We start from the raw sequence: 21,097 nt of genomic DNA, 5'->3' as shown, positions 1-21,097 counted from the left end.
ACAGATAAAATAAGGGGTATTGGATTTTCCTATGTTTCGAGGGGTGAATCGATTAGCTTGGGACCGAAGATAGTACCAGAGCTGAGCCAAAAAGTTGAGCTCATTTTTTCGGGACCTACTAGTCTTAGAGTTACCTCTATGGTACAACTCATGTATTAGTGAAACTGATCACTAACACTAACTGTAGAGAACTGCCTGTCATCTGCGAACAACTCGAGTGAAGCCAAATGTATCTGGTGCTAATTTGACAGCTCCTCCTTTTCCTCTATGATTAAGCTTGGTACATGTCACGCCGCGTTGCGGAAAAGTCACGCAAATTGTGCTCGTCAATTCGAAAACAACTAAATCATTTTTTAATTGTCCATTGCGGGAATGTAAGAATGGTTTTGAAGGCATTACACTTGTTGCCACTTTGCCGCATTTAATGTTACATGGTTGGACCTTAAATCCGGAGAACTTTGAGATCAGGGCGTAATTGCTTTTGTAAACAAACACGTCATTTGCCGATTTCTCACGACTTAAAGCTCAATAAAAAACTAACAACACAAAAATATAGAGGAATGATTCCTCTATCATTTGGTATAGTTTGTTCGCGAGATAGTATTCGCGAGAAATCAGCGATTGACGTGTTTGTTTACAAAATCAATTACGCCCAAATCTCAAAGTTTTCCGGAAATATGTTATGGATCCAGCGCTGCTGATGTTTTCGGCAGATTCAAGAACTGTATCGCATTGCAGGGGGTTGGGAATGACACATCTTCAATAAATTTCATTATTATGGCTACACGGCCAGTCGCTGTAGTAAGGGAGTGATGAAAGCGGCCATAGGGGGCAAGGAGGCTAATGGCTCTCTAATTCAGTATCGAAATATTTTGATGTTCGAAAACCCTGGATAAATGCCATGTTTTAAGATTACATCTCTATTTTCTGGCTTCCAGAATTTAGGTAGTTAATGTTTTGAAATCTGAGCAATCCAAAAATTTTCAATGCTTCAGTTCTAGATTTTTTCTGATATCCACACAACCAATCAGAACAACTCAGCGACCGAATTCTATTAACTCAGAGCATTTTCTCTCCATACGAAATTTACTCATTCTTGGGAAAACCTGTTGTGACTCATAAGCTATAAATTCCTGTAGGTTTTTCCCAAATATGAGTAAATTTCGTATGGAAAGAAAATGCTCGGAGTCAATTGAAATTCGGAGTCAATTAGCGGCCCCGGAGATTCAGTCATATAATAAACCTCTGGACCGGAATAAGTCAGCTTTTAGCCAAAAGGAACAAACCTATCAAGAAGGCTGGTAGCTTTGCTTGAATACAAAGGACCAATACAGTAGCGCTGCCTTTAAGGGAATGTCTTCTGATGTTGGGAGGTATCTTCGCTATCATTTTCGTTCGGAGGTTTTATGCGTTTCTGAAGCAATTTGTTTCGAGTAAATATTCATCGTATAAACGGCGAGACGATTTCAATGTAAAAACAAGTTTCGGACACTTTTATAGCGTTCCATCGTTCCATTGTGTCCGGCCCTTGACGTTAGTTTTAAAAATCTTGAGATTGATCAGTTTTCTTGAAATGATGTCTTTGATTTAGACTAAAACTTAGCATAGGTTACCTAACTCATTCTAGACATTCTATGCATACGTATTTATAATAGTTATGAGAGGTTATAAGTAGATATAGTGCTCGACAATTAATTGAGGGGCAAAACTCTTAAAAGTCAAAAAAATCAAGATGTGGTCCCATTTCTGGTTTAGATGCAAATCAATCCAAAATATACATTGGACATAGCCAGTGTGTGACAATACTGTGATAATGTAGAACAGCTTCTCCTCTTCTTTCTTCTTCGCTCTGTTCCGATGAGTACACAATGTAACCATGTCAAAAGAGCTAGTCGAATCATCATATGCTAAATTGTGTTCGTGTTTATTATCTTTAGAGTCGCATTTATTTCTCCTTCTGTCTTAAACGCTTTAGCAGGTTACCTACATCCCAGCTTTCAATATATCTCTATCGTTTGTCTTTTATTCATTTCTGATTAATGTTTCATTCGTCGTTCTCCCATTAACAAGTTTATCTACACTATTAGTAGTACCCAGAGAGTAATATCTTCATAAGCCTTACCTTTCTCCTGGATAAAAAAAAAAACTTTCTTCGCCTCCATTTGTCGCTAACAGCATTTAAATATGTATCTGATTTCCATCTGTTTTCTTACTCGTTCTTGAAATTGCTTTTCTTTTTACGCGTTGTCCGTTTTCCGCCTTCTAAAACATGCTACCTTCGTTTTCGATTAAAATATATTGATTAGAGAACTGTTTCACTATCTTTTCTTTCGTAATGGTTTGTTTGTTTTTTGGTTGTCATCTCCAGAGAAAAAAAAGAAAGAAAAATGCACAACTAACGCTGTTTCTGTGCGATCCGTCTGTTTGCCAATTTCTTGCTATTTTATTCTGACCCCCCATATAGGATAAATTACTACCACTAGATAATGGTTCTATATAAATTATATAACATTTTCATCTTTGCTTACTACTACCGCTGCTACACAATACGGTAGTGGACATAGATCACACTTTTAAAACAATATAATATCTAAGTAACAAAAAAAAAAACACTATTAACACAAAAAAGGGACTAAACGCAATGGAAAATACTATTCTGTCTGTGGTGGTTACTTCTTGATATATTTCGTTCTCCTATAAAACTCAAACCAAGTAAGAGATGAAACCGGAAAATGCATATAACCTACATATACATAGTACACAAACGACTAAAGGGCAAACCTATATCTCAGTCAAAGGTGGTCCAATTGCCGAACGGTGCCTTAGTGCCGCCACCTGTGGAGGAGCTCGCAGTACTACTGCTGCTGGCGTTGCTTGGGCGACCATTTACAATGCTATTTACATTACCGAATTGTCTCAAACTGCTACCACTATCCCTTAAACCGTTAGCACTACTACCATTAGCTGTGGCCGTCGCGGCGATTCCCTGCTGCTGCTGGCTACTGTTGCTGAGAAGACTTGCCATGTGATGTTGTTGTTGTTGCTGTTGTTTCCCGTTGCCGATACTACTAGCGCTATCTAGGAACGAGAACTTATCTAGACCGTAGTTTCGTAACAGTTCAAAGTCGTCTTGTGCGCTGTTGCGGGGGATTTTAACGGGACCGCTACCAGGACTAAAACCCGACCGCGCCGCCCCTCCGGCTGGTCCAGTCGGAAAGTTCCCTTGCGATAGCGAGTGTTGATGGTGTGCGTGGTGTTGGTGGTGGTTGAAGTTGTTTTTCATTTGTGTGGTCGTGTTGGCATTGAAGGACGAAGACAGTGGCGACGCGGTTGCCGATTTGGTGCCATGAAGGAATGGTGGTGTGAAATAGGGATACACTGGATTATTGAAACCGTATGGCGCCGTTGCCGTTGAAGGCGGTGATAAGGTGCCGGATGATTTTAGTTTACTACTGCGGACGGGCTTCGTGCCAGCGGGGATTGGTCTAGCTTTTTCGTTTAGTGGATCAAAGTCTTCCAGCTCGAAGCTGGAATTGGTAGTGTCCAGGTTGATTAGATCTTCGGAACTGTGGTCGCCGATGGGTTTCTCGGGGGAACCCGTCAACGCAGCACCGGTTCGGAGCGCAGGGAGTGCGGATGATGAAGGAGCATTGATGGTTGCGTTAGCGTCAGCCACATCGACGTTAGACTGGAAGGATACGGTAGATCGGTGTAAGCGACAGGTTTTGTGAATTGTCCTACAGCAGGAATGTGGTAGTAGGCAGTTGACTACATACTGGAGATGGGGAAGTTTTGCTAGGTTTTTGGAAAGGAAAAGTTTTTTGTTTGAGCAAGCTAGTTTGCCCTAACCAATGCAATGCAGTGAATAGTAACAACGATGGGGCTCAGCAATGTTGGATCTACTAGAAGAAAAAAGATATTATATATTTCGCATTTTTTAGAGAAATTACAAGGAATTTTCATAAAACAAATGAGTCTCCAAAACAGTTCATATAATCCCCATAGGTGGTGTTTTCTACATGGTATATGGTGGGAGGTAATCTGTCGTCAATGACTAGGTACTAGAAATTGTAACGTGCCTATAACACTGATTCTAAGGCATCCGGATTTGAAACGTTTTGGCAAAGTGACAGCTAAATGTATTGCCACGACCAGTGCGCAAAACAGTCAGGTACATTGAGTCATTTTGATATGAATATGAACTGCCATCTGCCTCATCATTCACTGCCTCGTGAGAGTCTGAACGATTGAGAGGTAAACGAGTCACTGACAGCCGAGCACTCAATCAGTAGCTCAGTCAACACGTTTATTCTGCTGTGATGGTACCCAATATTTGTTTTGAATGACTGAGCGTACATTTTCTATGGAAAAATGGCTCAATTACATGCTGTGTGAGCGAAGGCAAGCGGTGTGCGTCGCCTGCTCGTGAGTGACTGAATGTTTTCGTTGGCTCTATCATTGCCTCGACCTTTACCGTTTGGTACAAACGGTCTGCACAGAGCAATGGATTGAATAGTGCAGTGCTTTCACACTCAGCCTAGGCAGTCAATAATATTACGCTCTGGCCACGACGGATCAAATCCGGCTTCATTGAGCGCAGCTCTTTAGCTTATCTATCTTTTAACTATAATGCGTCATTCCTGATGCTCCGCGGCTTCATCGCTTCATCCCAACATCACCGATACTACTCTACACGCTAATATGAAAGTACCCATTAATGGGTAAAAAACATTTAGAAGAAAAGTGGGTTAACTCATTAATGGGTAAATTGTTTACCCATTTAAGGCGTATCTGTTACCCATTAATGAGTAATTGTTACCCCAAAAAATTGTCATTAAATGAGTAAACGATTTTTTTGTCATGACCGACCGTGACAGTGTTGTGAAGATCGCATTGCGCAAGGCGGATGAGAACGACGCAAATTTGAGTTTAGTTTACTCATAAATCACAAAGTGCAGGAATTCAGCGATGAGTAAATTTGCCTCATGTTTTCCAGGTTTGTCCAGGAAAAAATTCCCGAATATGAGAAGATTAGATTTACTCAGTCTACTGGTACTGAGTACTCCTAAGCTAAGTAAATTTTTTGGATTTTTTTTAGGTTTCCCGCAGGAAAACATGAGGCAAATTTACTCATCGCTGAGTTCCTGCACTTTTGGCGATTATGAGTGAACTAAATAGAATTTGGTTCATTTTCATTGGCCGTGTATGTCACTCATACTGTTCTCTGTAACACTCGCACTCTAGCCTATGTACGAAACACAACTTTTGACCCCAAAGGAATCCGCTTCGTTCATGTCCAAATGTATGGGTTCGGTCTATTTTCTTACGTGAACGAACTAAATTTAAAATTTTATTAAAAAATTGGGCATCACGACAAGAATCCATCCATTCTAATACGGATGCCAGATTTCAGAAAACGTTGGAAACCCCCTTCAATATTTGTATTTTCGGGATCAGGGTGACGTCTCGAGACCTAAGTCGATGTAAGACTCCATCTTGTAATCCGGTTTCAGAAAAAGTGGGAAATACTGACAAATATCCTTCAATATTGGAATTTCGGAATCGGGGTGACGTCTACCGACCGAAAATTGATGTCCGACGCCATTTTGAAATCCAAGATGATGGCTTTCAGTTTCAGAAAAAGTGGGAAAACTTTAAACTGCGCTTCAATGTGGGTATTTTCGGAACCAGGATGACGTCTTAGGATCGGAAATCGATGTCTAACGCCATTTTTAAATCCAAATAGGTGGCTTCCGTAAAAAGACAATCAGATTGAAGCTGAAACACTAAGAAATCGCTGACATTTACCCTACCTACACATTTTCAGTAACAATGCTTTTTTAATTGCTGTTGGTCCTCGTTTTCAACTTGGAACAATACTGATGCGGATGCAGTAATTTAAATGTTGATCTGAATTGCTTTTGGCTTAATGACCAGCGAATCCAAACACTCAAAGCAACCAACGATACACACAAAACGCTTGCTACGACTATTACGACAAACTTTCACTGCAGCACATCTCTATCGGAGAGGTAGAAGGCTAATGTTATATTGCTTGCCTGCTTTGTCGCAATATATATGGTTGAGTACATAGCTTGTTCGCAATCGAGAGAAGACATAACAAAAACATTCCCATTAACACGCGTGTATCATCCTCGGCTTTACTTCGTGAAGCAACTTGCCAACAATTTGGTCGTTTCCTTCTACCGACCCGAGCAAGCTGTGTTGAAGAAATAGTTTGTTATGAAGAAAAAGGAAGAAGATTATATCATTAATGCTTTCCATTACTGATATAGCTTTATCATTCGGCTCGTTGATCGCTTGTCATTTTGTCATTTGGAGATATTTTTGATTCCTTGCTAATGACCATCACCAACATCAAATTTGGCTACGTTCTTGATTTGGGCTCTACATTTTCGATACAAAGAAAAGAAAATGAATTCTCCCAGAATCGCTTAATTTCGAGCAATATCATTGTGTTTCTTGCGAGGTTTCTTGTTATCGATTCACGATGAACATTCCTCCTGTCAAACATGACTTGACGATCATGACGAACATGACAATCGTCAAGTGAACCAGTTCATTTCATTTTAAGCAAAGACTTGTTTCAATTGACGCAATGGATGACTCGAAAACTGCTTCCTTCGTTTTTTCCACTTTCACTTCAATTCGGAGCTTATTCGACTTGTCACGCGTCGCATCGTCAGGCATTAAAATATAGTATCCGTATAGTATACAATATCGGTTGCCGATAGGGATGGCACCCGGATTATATGTAGTAATAAAATTATATTTTATATTAAACGAAAATTAAATTAACGAGGCCAATCTGGAGTTTAAGCTGGAGGCCATCGGTCTCAGTCAAATACTTTATGATATGGGTATTTTAGAAACAGTGACGACGCGCAGATTTCGAAAATCGATGTTCGACGCCAATTTGGCCAATTTCTGGCCAATATACGTTACTGGGATTTTGAAAATACTCACATTGAGGGATATCTGACAGTATTTCCAAAGAAGAATACTAAGATGCAATAGTCGGAAGAAAAATCTTTATATTTTAGTGTCCCCTTTCACGTCCAATGAACACCCCCCGTATGCAAGCTAGTTCTGTGGTTATGCTGCCCTCTCGGTAGAGTTGAAATTTTGCGCTTTTTTTTTCAACACAATCACACCGAAATAATTTTTTAATTAGGGTAAATGACGGCTTCGGCAATACCTTATTCTATTAACGTCAGAGGGCAAACAACGTCCTTGAGAACTCAATTTTGGCATGTGGATACATTGTGTTTCAGAGCATCTATCGGCCAAATTTGAATGCTCTAGGACTTTGTTTACCCCCTTGACGATATTAGGTTAAGGTATTGCCGAAGCCGACATTTCCCCTAGTCGATTAACAACTAATCGATTATTTTTTGTTCGTTGTGCTGTTATTTGTCCAAAAATGAGAGTACAGAACATGTTTGAAACGACGGGTGATGATCCTCTGGAGAAATTAATGCTTATATCGGCATGACCGGCAATAACCGATTACAAATATTTTACTTTTTGGTTCGTTTCAACTGCTTATACTTCAACCATCTACTTAGAGAACGCAAATCTTCATTCAAGTGTAAAACGGCATCATCTAAATCCTTAGCTGCAATGAATAACACAGTATCATCTGCAAAAAGATTAATGTCGCAAAATCGTAAAACACGTCGCAAGTCATTAATATACATAATAAATAGCAGGCGTCCTAATACACTTCCCTGGGACACTCCAAGGTTATTTCCCACGGGACTGGAAACAGAATCATTAAAAACAGTCCGTTGAGTTCTGTCAGACAAATAGCTTTCAAACCATTTATATGCTTATAGTTTAGAGAGTGAGGCCTCTATAACTTCTGCCAAATAAAATTAAATTTATTATTGTTTTGGACTTGGAAGAGGTAACAACTAGTTAGTTCCTTTTTAAAAACGTATCACAAAACCATGTGGTTTTAACTAATTTAAAAAAAATTGTTTTGTCCTAAGTAGAATTTAATATTTTAAGGGTGAAAGCCTTCAGAACGCTAGAAAAAATGGGTTGCACAAGCACGCACATATTTTCTCGTGTTTTGGCAGTTGATCACGAATATCTCGATAGTGGGACAGAGCTTACGGAAATCCATCCAATAAAATCTAGCTACATCTTTTATCTACAGATTAATCTAAAAACATTGGCCAAAACACCATGTTTCTGGAAAGATTTTATGCAATTTAGGCACGCACATCCATCGTCCAATATAAGAAAACAAGGCGTTTCATGGCTTGCAGGCAATTTCCCTCTCACAGACTTCAAAATAGAGCACCTGAAAAACATTGCTGGCATCCTTATTTACGCATCACATACAAAGTCCGCCTTTTAAGCATTTCTAGCACAAATATCGCTTGATAAGCCCCGCCCCAATCAGAATTTCACACCTTTTTTTGTTGGAACCCAGGGTACACACACCTACCTCGATATTTGAAAAAAAAAATTTTTTTTTTTATTGTAAACGACAAATAAATCCATTTGAGCCCGTCATCGTCGTTACTTTCACTTGTAAGCCAATACAGCCAAATTTTAGGGGAACCTTACGCTGAAAAATCAACTATAAATTCGGGTTAGATAAAATTCATTAATACCATCAATTGTTGAACATCTTTTAATAAAAAAAAATAAACAAAACTAACAAAGCAGAAATACCTTGTGCAAAATCGTGCAAAAAATGACTTAAAAACTATCAAGGCTTTCTCGCATTTCAAAACGTTCACACAATTCCGGCTAAATTGAGAAAGAAATCACGAACACACAAACACATACACGTACTGAAGCAAAAACAAAAAAAGAAAAGCGTAACGAAGGACGAAAAGTAGCACCGGTGGTAGGTAGTAAATGTAACGTTAGAACAGAAGCGCCATTTTACCAAAATGAAAAAGAAAACCACAAAGCAAAACAAGGAACAATGGTGGTGAACGGCTGGTGAGACAGCAATGACGTGACTGGGTGGGTGGTGCGGTTCCTGATGAAAGTCGATCGCTGTACCGCGCAAATGATGCGATAATGAGACTGAAGACGAGTGAGCGCTCGACTCTGATTGGCAGATGAATGAGTGAGTGAGGAGTGGTGACCAGGAATGAGCACAACCATCATGAAAAGTGAGTGATGCGAGAGCGTGAGCTTACCCTAAACTTGCAACAGTGCTGTGTGGTCATTTGATAACGAGATTCAAATAGAGATAATACAAATAACTGCCAAGTAGTAAGCTGGGATGATAATAACATCAAACTAGGATACGTAATTGCACGTTAAGAGCACTAGAAGCTAGTAGAGAGCAAAAATTAAGGTCTTACTCAAACGTGTGATTTGTGACAGTAGATTGCTGCTTTTTTTTTTGTTAGGATAGTTTGGTTCGTTGACGTTTCGGCAGGCTTGTGTAGTCGTTGATTATTTATTGATTATTGGTGGTGGGGCTGGTGCTTGTACGGATGGTAGTTTGTATGACTTTTGGCATCTTTGGCATTTCGGGTTCAGTCGTTTGGCGGTTGTAGGTTTTGGCATCCCGCGAACACGGGGCGCGGGGGGGGGTTCGAGATTGATGGATTTTTCATTTTTGGAGCGTTTTGGGAGTTGACCGAATCAAGGAGAATACAGAGAGATAGATGCATACGGATAGAGAAACAGAGGTTAGTTCCAGGTTATACTCTTCATGGATTCCGCTTGGCCTTTGAAATCGGTGAGGTTAGATTAGGTTCGCTCATACATCGTGATTCATGACGGTCTGCATGCTCAGTTTACGTTCGATACGGATTCTCGCCTTTTCGAAATGGAAGTTAGGTTTTGGGGGACCATTCAGGTTTAAGGATTCAATGAAGAGCGTTCAAAGAAATCGGAGTGGGAGTTGGTCAGACCGAGGTGGTAGTGGTAGTACACAAATCATAAAAAAGAAGAAAAAAGTAAATGGTTAGCTAAAAAGACAGCCGGGTTGAATCTAGTCTAGAGGCATTTGTTGAAAGCGGCAATCTGTGAATCCACCAGGAGAAATCCTTTGGAAAATATGTTTTTTGCTCGTGTTTTCGCACAAACTTCCTTTCTCACGCTCGATGTTTGGTTTGTTAATGTCAAAGAAAATGAATTTGTATTTTGATTGGCGCATTAGGGTGGCCAGAAAATTTGAGACTTCTGTTTCGAATGCGTGTTTCTGATCGGATTGCCTGTTTTTTCTTCATGCAGATCTAGAAATCCACGCGGATTTACGAAGTTACAGTGCCCGTTCGATTATGGCAACAAGCCCGAACATTTAATGATGCCAAAATCGTACGGTTTTATTTTTAAATTTAATTTACGATTTCGTTGATTTTGCACCACCAACTTTATGACATAGAAATAAGAAGGAAAATTACTTTATTTTTAATTCAAAATCCGGCACGGTACCACAATCGATACCCGTGCCAAAAACGAACTGGTACTGTAAATTGACTTCACAAAATAGGTAGATGAATTTTATACTGAATTCTATTTTGAGATCAGATCATTCAATGCTTCTCACGCTTTGAGGACACGATTGATGGAATCCTTTGGTGGTTTAATTATCGGGGAAGGATTCCATCAATCTAGTCCATAAGTTCCATTTTCTTTGAGATAAAACACACCAGATTCGCTCGCAGTCACACATTCCTTCATACAACTAAGTAGGTATTTCTGAGCATTTTGAAAGCCAATCGTGAGATTACTTGGAAACTACTCGTTCCAAGAGAAACTCAAAAATCAAATATATGAAGCGATCAATTGTAGCAATACAAGAGCAGATAGTACATTAGCAAGCAATGGATGAAGTAGTAAAGGTAGTAGTAGAAAAGCGGCATTACCTCTTTGCGGAAGGTGGGCTTCGGTGCCAGCGGAGGCCTCTGCGGTGGCTGCGGGGCCGGTGGCTTATGGTGGCTGTTAAGATGGTGGTGGTGGTGGTGTTGGTGGTTTTTATGGTGAGAGGGGGGATGTGGCAACGTGTGCGATTGGATCGCATCATGATTCGGTAGCGCGCTGATACCGTTGGACTGTTGATGTTGATGGCTACCGGCATTGCCTCTACTAGGTTCGAGTACGATTTGGCTACTAGCGTCGTTGGTGGAATTATTTGGCGTTAAAGTGATCAGTTCATCGTCGTCGAACTGCGTCACTAGCGGATCGTTCCGGCTCGCTTTCAGTGGCGGCGGTGGCGGTGGCGACGGGAGCGGAGGCGACTGACTAACGACCGGCGAGGGCGACCCTCCGGCCGTGTTCGGATTCGAGGGCGATTGATTTGGCTTCGATTGCATCATGGCAGCGTGGTGCAGGAAGTTGTTATAGTTTCTATAGGGCGACGCCGAGGTCGACGAGGAAGACGAGGGGGGAGACATTGGTGGGGGTGAAATCTGGATGCCAGCCAGGGCTTCGGCTGCCGTTTGGAACCTCCTCGGAGGCACCGGCGGACAGGGCATGTCCGGTGATAGGTCAAAGTTTTGATCGTTGTTGTTGTAGTTGTTCGCCGCATGGTGGTGCAAGCCTCGTTGGCCGTTTGCCTCCGGCGATCCGGTGTTTAAATCCAACTGCAGAAGCGGTTGCGTTGCCGAGGATGATGGTGCTTCCTGTATTCGTGGCAGCCCGGGACCCGATCCGGGTGAACTCACCGGAGCACCGGTCCGAGATGCGGCCCGATTGGGCGAGTCCAAGCTGTACGACGGCTTGAGCTAGAGGGGTTGATCGAATGTGTGTGTTTTGCGCACGATTCGTTTGATGAGACGCGGACACATGAACGGGGATGCATGTTATATCGAGTTTGAAATCGAGTAATGAAACAGATATGATTGACGGATTTTTTTTTTTTTAATTTGATTCGTGGTGACACAAAATGTGTTGGAAAGAGATGGAAAGCAGAAAGTATAAAAATAAGATTTAGACACACGAAAAAGAGAAGTGTTTGCCTGTGTTAGGTTTGTATGTTTGGAAATAGTTGTACTTAGCGGTAATTTTGAATTTTGAGAGCATCAAAAAAGTCTGAACTCGGGGAAACTCCATCACCATAGATATATATATTACCATTTACCCGTTAACATGAAAATATATCAACCGTAACCTATTGTATAGCACTGAGGACAGGATTATAAACTCTAGAAAATAAAGTTTAGCAATCGAGCTTGAATTTCTTAGGTTGTAGACTTATACCATAAAAGCGGATTTCAAAAAGCTGCGTTGAATACGTCTGATGACAATATTGATCAAGGAGAAATTGTTGGTTAATTAAAGTGAAAAATGTATCGCTTTCTGATAGTTTAGAAAGTAAACATTTAAACGACATACATGTATATTCAATCAGTATTCTCCAATAGTTTATTCAATAGCTGTAACCCACCCAACCATAATGCACGTATATCGATGGTTCTCATAAAAACAATCAGATTTAATGTACATCGAAGTTGTTTCTATTATATAGGGCAAAGAGGGGCAAGAGAGGTCAGTCACGTTTCCATATGTATTTTAAGTTAATCGAGCATAATTATTTTTTATCCCTATTTCTGAAGTGGAATTTGTTTGCGAACAATGATTTAAAATAAAATAACATTTGAGCACATTAGAGAAGTGTTGCTGCTGATGGCAGAGGAAAAAGTTTACTTTGTTTCCTCGTTTTACCTTTGTTACTACCGTAACATAGGTATTAGAATCGATTTTCATACGTCTTGCCTTCTGTGACTGATAGCCATCCACACAAGCTATCTCACCTGTATAAAACATTCCCAATCGATAGAACTCGGCTCGATTTGGCTCGACAGTTTGATTACGACATCGTAGAATCAAATTAAACATGAAAAATCGACCCGGCATGCATGTCGTTTAACCCCGTTTTTTTAAGTCAGGGTAAGGCTTTATGTTTAGTTTGGGCGTTATCATCAGAAGAAGAAATCGTACGCAAAATCGTGGAATGTAGCATAATGCACCCCTGAGGTAAAATGACCCCGTGCAGTTTTTCGTTGCTCTCCCATTACTAATTCTGGAATTATCATGAGCCAGAATGTTAGTTCAAGCACTGAACTAGCAATGCTGATTGTTAAATTCTGGAATTGACAATCGGAAAGCTATGAAAAACAGCGTAGGGCCATTTTACCCCAGGGGTGCGTTTTGAACCATCCTACCCTACGTATCGACAACGGACCAAATCTATTCATCGATTTCAAGGCTGCTTATGATACTATTGACCGTGAAGAGCTATGGAAGATTATGGACGAGAACGGTTTTCCCGGGAAGCTGACCAGACTGATCAGGGCTACGATGGATGGTGTACAGCGCTGCGTGAAGATATCGGGTGCGTTATCGGACCCGTTTGAAACTCGCAAAAAACTTCGACAAGGCGATGGTCTTTCCTGCCTCCTGTTCAACATTACGCTAGAAGGTGTTATGAAACGTGCGGGCTTTAACATGCGGGCACGATCTTCAATAAGTCCAGCTAGTTCATCTGCTTCGCTGACGACGTGGACATTGTCGGAAGAACGTTTCAGGCCGTGGCGAAGCAGTACACCAGGCTGAAACGTGAAGCAGAGAAGGTTGGATTAAAGGTGAATACGTCGAAGACAAAGTATCTGTTAGCTGGAGGAACCGAGGGAGATAGGGCTCGCATAGGCAGAAGCATGACAATCGACGGAGATGAGTTCGAGGTGGTGGATGAATTTGTGTGCCTCGTATTATTGCCGGAAGCCGGAAGTCGTGCTTACTACGGACTCCACAATACCCTGAGGTCGGGTAAACTTCACCTCCGTACTAAATGTACCATGTACAAGACGCTGATAAGCCCGGTAGTTCTCTACGGGCACGAGATGTGGACGATGCTCGAGGAGGATCTGCAAGCACAGGGTGTTTTCGAACGACGAGTGCTTAGGACCATCTTTGGCGGGGTATGTGAGAACGGTATATGGAGGCTAAGGATGAACCACGAGCTGGCGCAACTCTATGGCGAACCGTGTATCCAGAAAGTTGCGAATGCTGGACGGGTACGATGGGCGGGACACGTTTTAAGAATGCCGGACAACAATCCCGCAACAATGGTGTTTGCCTCGAATCCGGAAGGTACAAGACGAAGAGGAGCACAGCGAGCAAGATGGTTAGACCAAGTGGAGCAGGATCTTGGAAGTGTGGGACGGTCAAGAAATTGGACCCACGAGTGAATTGGCGTAACATTGTGATGCAGGTGCAATCCTAAGGGATGTCGGACCAGGATAAGTAAGTAAGTAAGTAACACTATGTATTCTAAAAGACCTTTTCGATGCTTAATCGTCTTTCTCTATCTATCACACATGTATGAATCGACGGTGTATTTTCCCACTAATCTGTTTCCCACTTGCTCGCACTCGTTGGATTTAAATGGTACAGTAGTGTGCGCCGATTAGACGTCGAAAAGCTCTATAAGACCAGTCAGATGTTGTCCCTTCAAATTTGTGCACGGCCGATGAGATCAACCCAAATAAAAATCTCAATAATCTGTTGGAAAATGAGGGAAATTTACGAAAATTTCTCTAGTAGTAGTACCAATAGACCGAGAAAATTCAATCGTTAGCTTTATCATATTCTGGCATTTTTTCCTTGAAAAAGCACGAAAAAACGAAAAACAAATAAACAAGTAAATTTTTCTGAAATCCTGCACTTTTTGCGATTTATGAGTAAAGTAAAATCAAATTTGGATTGATCTCGTTGGTCGCGAGTTTTCCACCTTTCTGCATACGTTAGTTCTAAACAATTCAAATTTCAGTAAGCTCTACTCATTTCCATTAGATGTAGGGCTACCCAATATTGAGCAAACAAGATTGTAACTGACAAGATAACAAATTAACATTCGGATTCAAGTGTTCATTCGCCATTTTGTCAGTCCGAACTTTGTTAACTCAATTTTGGTGGATATGAGTAGATCCTACTCAAATTTGGGGGTTGTTTAGAAATAGCTTACACCCCGCGCTGTTTTTGCCCATACATCTAAACATCTAAAGCGGACGTTACACATGTCAATATATTCACAAGGAGGATAGTGTAACTGGCGCTTTAAATCTTGGTCTATACATCACCCTCATTTTTAAAAATTGCTATTAGAACTGGTACATCGTGAAACAAATATGGAAACTGTCTGACCGATCAGTCCCGTTGGCGTAGCTATTGCGGGTGCCTTAGGCAGTGATGCCACATTTTTTCGAATTTAATTTTGTTTTCTCGCGTAACATTTGAAAAGGGCCTATCCTCGTTGATCGATTCTCTTCATCGACTTTCTCTTTCATTTACCACGGCAACATAAACGAATTTCTCGCTAAGCTTGCACGACAGTTCGACAGAAGATGATGTTAGCTTTATAGTCGCTATATTCATAGCCTGGCGGAGAGAATCTCGGGAACCAATTGAGCTGTCAAATAGCGGAACCAATCGAGCAAATCACGACCAACAACAGAAAAGAGCATATCAGCTATTGCGAACAAAACTTCTGGAACCCGTTTTCTCGTGACTTAAGGTACGCCTTCGCAAACTAAAACCATCTTTGGACTGAAGAAAATTTCCCCTATCCGGTAATTTGCGTTCGATTGGCGTGGAAAGAACGTGAAGACATAAATCAATTGATCATTGAATTATGATTTGAACTCCAATTCAAATTAGCAATTGCTGTTCTGAAACTGAGACCAATAAAAAATATCTATTAAGGCCTCGTCTATCTATACTGTGTAACAAAGGTTCTATTCACCTGCACGGTGGATCAATATGGGTTTTTACAAAAGAAAAGCGTGTCGTGAATCGTGGATCCTTAAGAACATCGAAAGATCATCTATCCGTAAGCCCACTAAAAGGAATTTTGATGGAGAAAAAGGTGGAACGTTTTAGCCGCGTTTTCCCATGGAAATGGAACAGGAGTTGGCCAACCACATCATTTCCATGCAAGACCGGCTTGAACACTACAGAGGTGGGACAGCTTCTTACGGATTGACCGTGAAAAACAATCTGCCAAACAATTTCTGCAGGGAGGCAAAACTCGCCGGAAGTGATTGGCAGGGTGGCCAGTGAATTTTCATTTTGAAATTCTCGGTTTTTCCCGGTTCAATTCTTAAAAAATTCCCGGCATTTTTAAGAACGTGCTGAAAGGAATTTACTGAAAGGATAAAAAAAAATTGATTTTGATATTTTTGATTAATAACAATCTTTGTGATGCAAGATTTGGAGTAAAAATAATAAAAATGTGAGATTTTGACAATTTTTCAAGACCACAGATTTGAAAAAAAAATCATACTTATGAGTCGTGGAGTCATAATTGTCACGCTCTGAGACTTGGAAGCATTTTAAGTGTTATAACAAATGATATAGCAATCTATAGAATCTAGCGGACAAACCCTGGAATTTTTATTAAAATTTAAAAGAATTCAAAGTGTTGATTTCAAACAAATATTGAGAAGGATTCCCACACAGTTTTCGAAGGAGAAGTTCTGAGCAGATTTCCAGAATTATTCTGACATGAAATCGTTGGTAGATGAATTTGGAAGGATTTCTGTGGAGAAGAATGAAAGTTCTAAATTAAATTGTTATGTAATTTTAGAAGATTTAAAAAGGAGTTATGAAAAACAAAACTTTACGGAAAATCCCTACGTTAATCTGGGGAGATTTGTATGGGGATCGAGAGGAAAATGACAGATGAATTTTGAGAAGAATTCCAAGAGAATTATGAGCATAATTCAACAAGAAACATAGTTCTAAGAGTGTTCTGGCAATAATGTCAACCCTAGTGCAAAAGATTCATCACAGAACTCAAAAAAAAATTGATTGCAAAAAAATTGCTGATAATTAGAAAGAAATTCTTTAAAATACTCCAAAGGGTTTGTTAATCAATAAGATTTCTGCTGTTTTAAATAGAGTTAAAAGAAATTTTTGAAATTTTTTTTCAGAGGAATCAAATTATCCGGAAGCTCAAGAGAATTCCAGGAAGGATTCTAATTAAATTCAACGGTAATTATTACGCCGAGTGTTTTTTGGTTTATTTCAGAAAAATTTCAATATAATTCAGAGCAGAAATCCAAGTTAATTCTGGAATTGATATCATGAGAATTTTGAACAACGAAAAATTAAAACCCCGGAAAAGAATAATTCAGTTGCGGTTTTTACAAATATTTGTTTCCAAAGTCCAGCATCTTCAATATTTCCTTTTAAGGACCATGCACTTTTCATCTGAGACGACAAAAATCAATTTGCAATATTGCTGAGTGATTGAATTCCAAAAACAATAAGACGGGAAACTGAAGAAAATTATGCAGAAAATAAAGCATTCATTTGGTAAAGGATCACTCTGTTTTAATGGTTTATTCTGAAATCCTGGTGTAAACATTTGTTCCTATGGTATAATTAATTTTTTTTCCGGTTCATTCGTCGAATTCCCGGGTTTTCCCGGTTTTCTCGGCTACTTTTCAAATTCCCGGATATTTCCCGGTATTCCCGGTTTGCTGGCCACCCTAGATAGGTCAAAAGACTTCCGCAAAAGCCATCCCGAAATTACACTTCGAACCCACGAGAAAACATCGTAGCTCGAGCTAGATTTTCCAATAAGTCGACTGTGGGAAAGTTTTTAAAGATGATGGAGCAGATTAACTCTGAGGGAAAGTTTTCGCTGCATCACAGCTTAAATGTTAGTAAGACAAGAGAGAGAGAAGCATTAGTAATTTACATTTAATTCCACTACCTTATTTGCTTATCCTTGACAGATACGGGTATTTCGTCTACAATGTACAGACTTCTTCAGTGTCTTGTACTAATACTCGACTTGTCGACTATAGTCGAGTATTAGTACAAGACACTGAAGAAGTCTGCACATTGTAGACGAAATACGCGTATCTGTCAAGGATAAGCAAATAAGGTAGTAGAATTAAATGGAAATTACTAATCCTTCTCTCTCTCTCATTATACAGGTATTCCACTAAGACGCCCACATTCATCAGGTTAATAAGACGGCGAGCCCCAGCGTAAGTATTCTGATATTGAATTACGATAATTCAACTCTTATTTTTTGTTTATTAGGGGCTGTCCATAAACTACGTAGAATTATCCACGGCCCATACAAATTTAAAAAAAATTGTATGGACAATTGTCTACGCAGGGGGAGGGGGGCGGGTCAAGAATCCCAAAAAAAAACTGTCTACGTAGTTTATGAACAGGCCCTTATCAGGTTCAAACCAGATCATCCAGGTTTTTTTCCCCGCAAAAGAAGAGGCAGGTCGGAGTTAGAAGAGAGGAATTCCAATCACAAGGCTGATGTGCATAATTTTTCTACATCCTCCTTTTGCCCGAAAATGTCCTCCTTTTCAATCCTTGAATTTTTTCCAGTAACATATTCATAAAATTGTTTTCGACGAGCGTTGTTTGAAAACCTTATTTGTTTAATTATATCGCAACCTCATCTTATCTATCAAATGCCATTAGATGGTGGGACTAGGAGTATATTACAGCTGTCAACCCCCCTACATTTAGGCTGCAGTTCATTTGGTGAATTTTAACTTATATTTGACAGATTTAAAATTTTCAAATAAACCTGCTATTGTACCAGACTTATTTCAGACAAACCAGGAATCAATTTTGACAGTCTTAGGCTGTGTACTACAAAATGGTGAGTGACAATCTGGAAGGAGCGATATACCTAGCTCCGGTCCTCACAAGTTCCTACCTCACGCCTCCACGAGTCATATGATCACAAAAGACTGCCAGCTGAAACATGGACACAGCTGGTTGGCGTAGCTTGGGCAATGTTGTCAATCCGACAATAGCAGAGTGAGGAGGTGCGACGCGGTAACCATAGCACGGTGATAGAGGAAATGCTTCGCCAACCCGAGCGTCTGTTCACCATGGAGGTGCGGCTCAAACAGCGTCTGACTGGCATCCAGCGGTTGAATAAGAAATGCTCTTCACTGGAAGCTACACCTAAGATGGCAGCCCCATCACGGTGGATAGGAGACCTTAGGCCAACCACCTACTGTCTCTGAAACCTTTACAATTGTTACAGAAACCAACAGAGAAAGACTTCGAATTGATTTAACGGCAACGACTTTTAGCGCAAAACAACGGACACGAATTGGATCATGGATTGTATTGACGTTAGCCCAGCAGGGTAAACTGGCACAACTCGCCAACGAGGCGCGACGCATGAAGCTAGAAATCCTGGGACTGAGTGAAGTTCGTTGGCCAAACTTTGGAGAACACAAACTGCCGTCGGGACAGGTACTACTATACTCTGGTATTCGAGGTGAAAACGCTCGCCCATCGTGGAGTTGGTCTCCTACTTAGCGTCCAGGCAAGTGCTGCGCTCATCAAGTGGGAGCCTGTTAATGGAAGGATAATCGTTGCTAGATTTAAAACACGGGTTCGTAACCTTACCATAATCCAATGCTATGCGCCAACCGATGCTGCCGAGCTACAGGACAAGAAGAATGTTTACAGTCAACTGAATGCCGTCGTGGATAAGGTTCCAAAGGGTGACATCAAGATCTACACTGGCGACTTCAATGCGAAGATCGGATCCGACAACACGGACTATGAGCGTGTCATGGGACGCCATGGTCTCGGCGAAATGAGCGAGAACGGTGAGCTATTTGCAAAATTTTGTGGCAATAACGACATGGTGATCGGGGGCTCGCTCTTCCCCCATCGGCCAGTGCACAAAGTTACGTGGGTTTCCCATGATGGACATACCGAAAATCAGATCGACCACATCTGCATCAGCTGAAAATGGAGACGGAGCCTTCTTGATGCCCGGAATAAACGCAGCGCCGACATCGCGTCTGACCATCACCTTCTAATCGGCGAAATCCGCCTACGCATGGCGCGGATCCAGCGACGGGAGGAGAGACTCGGACGGCGGTTCAACACACGCCGACTTGAAGACCCAGCAGTGAAGAGGTCGTTCGTCGAAGAACTCGAGGCTCGCGCAGCTAATATTCCGAAAGGTGGCAGCGTAGAAGAACAGTGGACGAGCATCAAGAATGCCTTTATTGAAACAAACGAGAACAACCTGGGTGAGATGCGCACTCAGAGGAAGTGCTGGATCACCGATGAAACCTGGAGGAACATCGAGGAGCGGAGAGAAGCAAAAGCCGCGATAGAGCGAGCAAGGACCCGAGGAGCCAAGAAAGATGCCCGTCAACGGTATTCGGCTCTAGAGAGGGAAGTTAAGCGTTCCTGTATTCGGGACAAGCGAGCGTGGGTGGACTCCCTGGCTGATGAAGGGGAGAAAGCCGCAGCAAATGGCGATATCCGCCTCTTTTATGATGTTTCACGACGCCTGAGCGGGGCAAGGAAGAACCCAAGGATGCCTGTGAAAGACGCGACTGGACAGTTGCTCACCGACCCCACTGACCAGTTGAAACGTTGGTGACGCGCGTTACTCGCGTCAAAACTGAAGCTCCATCATTGTAGGAGATAAAAGCAGCCATCTGAAGTATGAAGTCCAAAAATGCCCCGGGGGTCGATCGCATATCAGCAAAGATGCTCAAAGCTGACCCCATGCTATCCTCACAAATGTTACATCAACTATTCGTCAATATCTGGGACACCGTGACTTTTCCGGCCGACTGGATGCAGGGCGTCTTGGTAAAAGTCTCCAAGAAGTGGGATCCAACTGTATGCGACAACTGCCGAGGCATCATGTTACTGTGTTTGTTCTCAAAGTTCTGTGTAAAGTTATCCTCAATCGGATACAGGAGAAGATCGACGCGACTCTCCGACGACAGCAGCCAGGATTCCGTGCTGGAAGATTCTGTGTGGACCATATAGTCACGCTCCACATGGAGCAGGTCAATGAGTTCCAAGAGACCCTGTACTTGGTATTCATTGACTACGAAAAAGCTTTCGACCAACTAAACCACGAAAACTTGTGGGGCGCTGTGAGACGCAAGGGAGTTCCTGATAAGATCGTCAGCCTCATCGATGCGCAGTACGAGGCTTTCTCATGCAGAGTGTTGCACAACGGAGCTTTGTCTGACCCGATTCGGGTAATCGCGGGTGTGAGGTAAGGATGTATATTATCACCGCTACTGTTCATCATCGTAATCGACGAGTCCATGGT

The 21,097-nt window shown here is 41.4% G+C and overlaps 1 protein-coding gene across 4 annotated transcripts in view; it reads right to left on the bottom strand.

Moving 5' to 3' along the window:
* Positions 1 to 2,148: 2,148 nt before the first annotated feature.
* Positions 2,149 to 21,097, bottom strand: part of LOC135703522 (DENN domain-containing protein 1C) — a 79,684-nt gene continuing 60,735 nt past the window's right edge. For 2 of the 4 annotated variants that reach the window (XM_065224758.1, XM_065224759.1), the window contains 2 exons: positions 10,872 to 11,729; positions 2,149 to 3,688 (listed from right to left, as the gene is read on the bottom strand). In XM_065224758.1, the coding sequence (XP_065080830.1) occupies positions 2,789 to 3,688; positions 10,872 to 11,729 (1,758 nt within the window). In that variant the 3' untranslated portion in view covers positions 2,149 to 2,788. Of the gene's footprint in view, positions 3,689 to 9,356; positions 9,821 to 10,871; positions 11,730 to 21,097 lie in introns of all 4 variants that reach the window. The other 2 variants (XR_010517746.1, XM_065224760.1) reach the window with 2 other exon arrangements.

Source organism: Ochlerotatus camptorhynchus, unplaced genomic scaffold (genome assembly GCF_037179485.1).
Source record: "Ochlerotatus camptorhynchus isolate MF236.1 unplaced genomic scaffold, CSIRO-AGI_Acam_v1.1 ptg000215l, whole genome shotgun sequence".
NCBI classification, from domain to species: Eukaryota; Metazoa; Arthropoda; class Insecta; order Diptera; family Culicidae; genus Ochlerotatus; species Ochlerotatus camptorhynchus.
The sequence above is the reverse complement of the archived record's forward strand: the minus strand, read 5'-3'. Positions and strand labels throughout refer to the sequence as shown.